Genomic DNA, 7,500 nt, shown 5'->3' with positions numbered 1-7,500 from the left:
TATACCCTTATTAGGGGCATTAAGGTTTGCCCCTTCATCAACTAGCCTATAAAAAGTTAACTTCTCCGGTGTCCCAACCCCTGCCTCTCGTTTGATAACTGATCACTACTGTAACCCCTCCATGTTACCCCCTTCCTTACTCCCTACCACACTCTCTTCCTGCCCTCATCCTCCTCTACTTCCACCGTGACAAACCTTTTGAGTTCTCTTTGTAGCCCAGCCAAGTGGGATTGATTCTTTGTGATTCCCCCTATAGCTACCTACTCTGACAGTACCCTCCTCTTCCAACAATTCCTGCCCAGCCTCACTCCTCCCTTAACACCTGTGCTCGAACTGTTTCCATCTCCTTAGCTGATTGCCGTCTATGACAAGGATTGATCAGCCAGGCAAAACAACCTGCTTGCTTGCCTTGTTGATTACGATTGAGTAATCAAGTGCTACACTATTCCTCCCAGAAGCCATTATAATTCCTACACCAATATTGCCAAGATTAGCTTTTGTAGACATGACCTTCCCCCCATGTCCAACCCTATCGACCCTTTCCTCATCAATGTCAGAAATATTGGCGCTCTGACCACCCAGCCAAGCTCTGACACCCCACTGTCCTAGTATATGTCCACTATAGTCATGATCATTCAAATGCTTTGGACAATCACAAGTGTATGCCAGAATGTATTTCATAAGCACTGACCTACCTATAAGCTGAGTCTAAGGTAGCAGTTCTCTGATAAGAAGCACACCTACAGGGTTTCTCTTTTCTTCCTTACACCAACGCTGTCCTTCACTTCACTCTTCTTCCTTCTTCCCAAGATATCTGTGCATCTCCCATAGTATCTCTTCCCCTTGTCCCTTACCATCCTACCTCTACCCCTTTTCTCTCACTCTCAGTCTAATTCTTTTGTCATTCTAAAAGTGGATGCTCTAATCTCTATTTCCCTAGTACCTTCACCTCTTCATCCTCACTTTACTTGATGGCAATATAAATGTTCCACCCAATCTTCTCATTATAAAAAAAAAAATCAGACCTCCCCACCTAAATCCCCTGTAAGAATTCTTGAGGACATCAAAACTTCCTAAACATAACGCAAGAGAACATTCCTCTCCCTCATAACCCTCTAATTTCTTTACTCTAGATTCAAAGTGACTAACAACATTCATCCTCATCTTCTTCATCTTCCCCCTTCTCATCCTCCCATTCTCTACTAACACACTCCATCCTCCCCTTCTCCATCTGCACTTCCACCCCTTCCCACCCCATAATCCCTTCTGCTTCCTTCTGGATGCTCATGAGACCCTTTTGTCACAATAGTGCCCTTCTCAGATCATTCCTCACCTGACATTCTTCCTTGATCCTATGTTTCATTCTCCATGTATTCCTCATGCAGTATTCCTCATTCAGCCCCACACATTCTGCTGTCCTATTTTTGATTTACTGCAGCCTGTACCTCTGCTTTTCCTTACTTGTCCTGTCTTCCCTGTCCCCCCCAATCAGTTGGACATTCTCACAAAATCCCCCACTTTTTCTTTAACAACTTGTTCTCCTTCCTCAAGACACAAGATGCCCTCCCTTTGATCTACACTCCATTAGCCCCCTTACCCCTTTTACTTATCCCACGTTACCCCATTTGCTCCCCCTATTTACCCTTTTTACTACCATAGTTTCCAATAGTGCTGTATGACCTTTGATGTCAAAACACATTGTTTATATGATTAACTAATATTTACCCCCTTTGCCATTTATTTAGTTTGACCATTATTATTATTATTATTATTATTATTGTTATTATTATTATTATTATTATTATTATTATTATTATTATTATTATTATTATTATTATTATGTGTAAGAAAAAGTGATGGAATTAAAACTGAGAGGACATTAACAAGTTACTTCAGTTTCTCTAACCCTTACTATATGAACACCCATAGAATGCTCATCTAGAATTAGAATAAGAATTCAAGCAATTTTTGAAGCATCAACTTGGATGGGATAGACTTTTTCAGTACAGTGGAACATAAGCATAAGCTCTTTGTGGGTTTTAGGTAGCTAGCATACATCATCATCATGTATGCAACACTGACAAGATCAAAGAGTTGTCAGTGGTGTATATCAAGTAGTATAAACATTTTAAAATTTATTTTGAAACAGGAGGATACTATACGTATAGTGTTGGAAGAGATGAATACACTATTTGAACAGAATCAGCGAGATGTGTGAGTAGCTTTTAGGTTGTTGTAATCTTTAGTGGTTATGAGTTAATGGAAATTGTATTACATTTTTTTACATCAGCCCATATTGCACTAATTATTATTTCATATTATTTAGAATTATTTATCTGTGGAAATGTTGTAATATTTATTTTATGATGATTATAATAGTTTATAGAGAGAGAGATTGACATCTTCATTCTTGTTTTGTCAAAGTAACGCAACAGTGGCTGGTGATGTTCGTTACTTTTCTGGAGTGCACTTAAGGCATGCTGCCTTAGAGAGGAATAGACGTTGTCTTCTGGCATATTTGTAAGTAGTTTATTTATATGTTACTTTCTTTGGTTTTACTTTCCTTGCAACTTAACTAAAGATTTATAGTGCTGTATTATAAATCATTTAGAAGTCAGCATGTGAATGAATAAAACTAAATGAAACCCAGTACCAGGTGCACAGTAAATTGAAACTGTCCTTTGTCTGTGCACAGTAAATTGAAACTGTCCTTTGTCTGTGCACAGTAAATTGAAACTGTCCTTTGTCTGTGCACAGTAAATTGAAACTGTCCTTTGTGCACAGTAAATTGAAACTGTCCTTTGTCTAAAATTTAGCCAAAATATGAAATTTAAATACATAGCAATAAAAATGTCTTTTCATCCATCTTCTTTTCTTCTGATGTTTACAGGGATACTGTAAAAGGGCTATGAACTATATGATATGTGATTGTGAAATTTGAAGCTCTGATTTTGTTAACATGTATAATAATCATAGGTACAACAGATTAGAGAGAGTGCGTGACATGAGATGGGAGTTTGGTAGTATCCTGCCTGCAGATATCAGAGCTAATATGTGCGAACCTGAGGTAAGTAGAATTTATACACATGGATTCCAGTTGAACCACGTTACTCTATCCATATCCCTAATTCATTTAAGACCTTTCACATCTGTTTATATCAATTTTATTTATGAATATTATGGATGAATAGAAACTTTTATATTTTGATCGATTTTTTAATCAAAATATTATGAAACTGTTTTAGATTTTATTTTGATTAGGATAGAAGCAAAGGTAGTTGTTAATGACTGGTTATTTTTGGAACTCATCTACTTAGTGTGTCAGAATTTATAGAGAAAATGGATTATGTTAGATTTATCTCTTTTTTTCTGGTTTCTTTATCTTTGTTTCTCATTTCTTTATTGTATACTAGTTGTTATGAAAATCCACTTGTGTCTTGTAGCCAATCAGATAGTCTTTGAGTGACTAAATGAGTTGAATTTCTCTCTTCAATACTATAGATTTAATTTTTATTGATCATGTTTATAATATTTATCTTTACAGATTATATGGTTTAATAAATATAATAAGAACTTAGCTTCATATATGAGATCACTGGGGGAAGGAACTGGTCTTGATCTTACACAAGACATAAAGCCACCAAAGAATCTATATATTGAGGTATGTTAGAACGGTATTTTAAATACTGTTTTTCGAGTTAAATTTTATGAAAATACCTGATTAGATCGCAGATATTGCTCTATATTTAATGTAATTTTGATATAGCTATGAGATGTCTCTGTTATATAAAGCTTATCCAAGTAATAACTGGAATATATATCTTGCTTGCAGGTTCGATGCCTTCAAGACTATGGAGAATTTGAGATAGAAGAAGGAGATACTGTGGTACTCCAAAAGAATACCACTCACTACCTTCCAATGGCTCAGTGTCAGCACTTGATCAGACAAGGAATTTTGGAACATGTTGAATGATAAGTTAAGCAAAAGTTTTGTTTCTTTAGTGTAACATTTATGTATGAGAATTAGATGAAGGCAATATAAAAGATCCTTAATACAGATAAGATATATTTTATGTAGTGTTCTAGTGAAAATAAACATATACAAAAAATTATGTTCTTTTTTCACCAAATTTTTATCCCTTGATGTGTTAAGTAACAAGAACCTCTGTGGTTACAATCTAAATTTCTTTTGTTTTCTTGGCTGTGCTGTTAGAGTTTGTCACAGGTTATAATGCTTGTTTTCATCGCTATGCATTGAAACAAAACTGCTTTAATACTGCTATTTTATAACAATCCACAATGAAAACACTATATGCTTGCATTACAGGTGTCAGCTCTCAATATTATGGAAAATTTCTATGTACCGTTTAGGGGACCTGAGCTTGCTTGCCTACTAAAATCAGTACTGGACAAGCCCTTTTCCAAAAATGTGTATATGTATGGTTATTTATTTGTTTGATTTTTATATTATTATCTTCAACTTCAATTTTGAAGTTAAGGTGCTCAAAGAATATTCATACTGTGTTTTTGTATATTGATTTGTACTTCTGGGAGACACACATGGGTATGACCTGACTTTTTTTATGGAGGGGAAGGAAGGGCAATGAGATGCCATCATCATCCTTATCTGAAATGACCTAGCCAATAAGATGTTAATAGGTATATGGGTGGATGGCAGTTACAAAATTTTGAATTAGTCTGATTATAGATACTGAGTATATTTTGCAGGCTTTTTACCCTTGCCATAATGCCAAAGACACTTAGGCCACAAAAATTTATTTACTGTCCACACATTTAAAAAAAAAATGTCTTGCATTTTTCACATGTTAAGTTTTATTATTCTTTGAAATGGATTGAAACAGAAAAGATTGCAAATTTATTTGAAACATTCCAATTTTTATTTCCCTGGTCTGTGTATGGTCTAAAGTGCAATTTTAATTTATAAGCTACTGTGACACAGGAATGGAAACTTGCTTGAACACGAACTGGATCTTTGGCCTCCAAACAACTCTGTGGGAGGGGAGGAATAAAAATCTATCAAATAAAATAGTTAGGTGACTATATAACCATTTCATCCTTGTAAACATTACATGTGGAAGATTCAACAAAGAGTTCAGTTTAAATATACTTGATAATCGAAAGTCTTAAGTGTATAGATGTTAAGTTCTCAAACTGCTTCATGCTTTTTTCTTTTGTTTCATATTCATAAGTTTGCATCGTGTTGATTCTGGTTGAATTTTTCTGCTCATTCAGCAACCACGTGTGATCTTTTGGATAAGGTCAGATGCAAAAAGGAATGCCATTATCTACAGAGGCAACAACTCTGGCTCTAGTCCAAATCACATTTGAGTCTAAAATGATGAGCAAAGGCCAAAGAATACTACCTGCATATATTAATGTGTTTCAGTATTTTGTTCCTTTCATAATTCTGAAGTAGAAACATTTAATCTAACTGGATAGGCTGGTTAGAAATACACATTGACAAAAAAGGTCACTGAGAAGTTAAGGATTGTGTTGGCTGGGTGAAGCTTTAAAATATGGGTAAAAGAAATAAGTCTATCAGGCTGTGAATGTTGGATGCTCAAGGAAACAGACAGAATGTACCTTAGGTTGCAGGTATTTGCCTCTATTATTACAATAAACTTCCAAGGAACCTGTCTTTGGTTAAGCATTAAAGTAACAGCCTCAAAGTGGTATACCACCCATTTGAGGAAAGATACAGAACACAATAAAATCTTTAAACACAGAATGTATGCTATATACCTCCAGTGACTGGTTATAACGTTTCTATGTTTGTTAGAAGGGGCTGGCTACAAACCCGTTCACGATTATCTACCATGAGTAATTTCATTAGATATGAAGTGCATATATCAACTATGCAGTTAAAATTATGCAGCTATCAACCCAATGACATAGATGGAGATGCAAGTGTTTAGTCACCAAGGAATCGGTTACTAAGCCTACAAGATCTCACCTGTTTACCCCATTAAAAAGTTTTTCTATTACTATTATTTTTATTAATGTATCAACATCATTAGTAGTAACAATAACAGTAATAGAGATTTAAACTTTCTTCCAAAAAATTCCAAGGAATGGGCTACTATGTGAGATTTGGTAAGCCTAGCAGTACAACTACTTGCTAACTAAGCACTTCTGAAGCATCTATATGAAATAAAACCACAATGTATGCTGTATGAATACACTTAGTCCCACCGTCATGAGACTACCACAAACATGGCTATGTATGATCCCTTACTGTGGACAGAATGTAAACCAATGTTAGTGGCAAATTACAGTATTCCCAATTCCTTCACAGTCTTCATGTCTTGATATCTTGCAGTAAATGTTCTACTTTGAATGCTTTCATACATTGACAAATGAAAAACAGAAGAATGTTCTAAAGGTATTTTGGGTTAAGAAATAATTGCTTAGGGGGTTTATAAATGAAAGCTTATCATGATTTTTGAATAGCTTCTCTTTTGCCTGGTTTAGAAAGACAAGCAAAGTAAACAATCACAATATTTTACCAAATATCTTTTATACATAATAATTATATAAGAAGTAATCCTCTGTCACTTGAAACAGGAAAGATAAAACAGATAAGTTGCAATAAATTTTATTCAAGATTATATAGCACTAGGGATGGCCAAGTCATAATATCATAAACAGTTCCTTACTGAAAACTACTGGAACACTTGAAAGGGTTTGATGATCAATAATAAACAATAATCATCAAAGAAAGTACACTCTAATATAATCAAGTACAACATTACTGTTAAAAATAAACCAAGGATAGTTTCTATGTATGTACTGCAACATCAAGTTTCTCTTTTAGATGATAGACTAGCACAAATAATGGCAAAGAAGACCATTTTCTTAAGCAATGGTTAAATCAAAAAGGTTTTTCCCTTGGTTCAGCATGTTTTCCTTTAATTCGCACAATAACAAAGTCATTTATTCCAAAGTATGCTCCACATCATTCCAATATATTCAGACAATAATCATTCATGTTCCAAATGGTAGAGTTCTATAAAAACCCTCAAAAAATTAATACGACTCTTTTCTGAACATGACAGTGCCAGGTTAAAGCATCCACAGTAAGCCACAGCTCTGTGCTGGTTTGGCTTACCACTTCATTATGACTGGCATTATCTGAATCATTAGAATGATCTTTGTTGGATTCTTTTTTCTTTTTAATGTAACATAAATCAATGTTAATCAAACAGCTTACGTATCAGAAAGAAGATATCCAACAATATTGTACACACCTCCTCTTTTTAAAGCATCTATATTTCCTATGATATAGTGAAATTCGTGTTTTAAAGAACAATGTACACATCTTATATTATTGATGTACTAGGATCTATTCCGATGTAAAAGAAAATTCAATTCCAATATATTTCATGTGTAACAGAAAAATAAAAGATAGCTTGTTTATTATATCTAGTATGGAAAATCCTATTTTCATAGATATATTCACAGGTTATAAATGGATGCTTT

General features: G+C 34.4%; 2 protein-coding genes across 6 annotated transcripts in view; one reads left to right on the top strand and one right to left on the bottom strand.

Moving 5' to 3' along the window:
- Window positions 1-4,116, top strand: part of LOC113811159 (DNA replication complex GINS protein PSF1) — a 6,451-nt gene extending 2,335 nt beyond the window's left edge. The window contains exons 3-7 of one of the 3 annotated variants that reach the window (XM_027362836.2): window positions 2,150-2,214; window positions 2,425-2,520; window positions 2,977-3,067; window positions 3,545-3,661; window positions 3,833-4,113. In XM_027362836.2, coding sequence (XP_027218637.1) covers window positions 2,180-2,214; window positions 2,425-2,520; window positions 2,977-3,067; window positions 3,545-3,661; window positions 3,833-3,973 — 480 coding nt within the window. In that variant the 5' untranslated portion in view covers window positions 2,150-2,179 and the 3' untranslated portion in view covers window positions 3,974-4,113. Of the gene's footprint in view, window positions 1-2,149; window positions 2,215-2,424; window positions 2,521-2,976; window positions 3,068-3,544; window positions 3,662-3,832 lie in introns of all 3 variants that reach the window. The other 2 variants (XM_027362834.2, XM_070142981.1) reach the window with 2 other exon arrangements.
- A 2,488-nt stretch (window positions 4,117-6,604) lies between these two features.
- Window positions 6,605-7,500, bottom strand: part of LOC113811158 (selenoprotein S) — a 10,003-nt gene continuing 9,107 nt past the window's right edge. For all 3 annotated transcript variants that reach the window (XM_070142946.1, XM_070142957.1, XM_070142964.1), the window contains one exon: window positions 6,605-7,500. This exon is cut by the window's right edge and continues 112 nt beyond it. The gene's annotated coding sequence lies outside the window, so the exon portion shown is untranslated.

This window comes from Penaeus vannamei, chromosome 3 (assembly GCF_042767895.1).
Source record: "Penaeus vannamei isolate JL-2024 chromosome 3, ASM4276789v1, whole genome shotgun sequence".
NCBI lineage: Eukaryota > Metazoa > Arthropoda > Malacostraca > Decapoda > Penaeidae > Penaeus > Penaeus vannamei.
The sequence above is the reverse complement of the archived record's forward strand: the minus strand, read 5'-3'. Positions and strand labels throughout refer to the sequence as shown.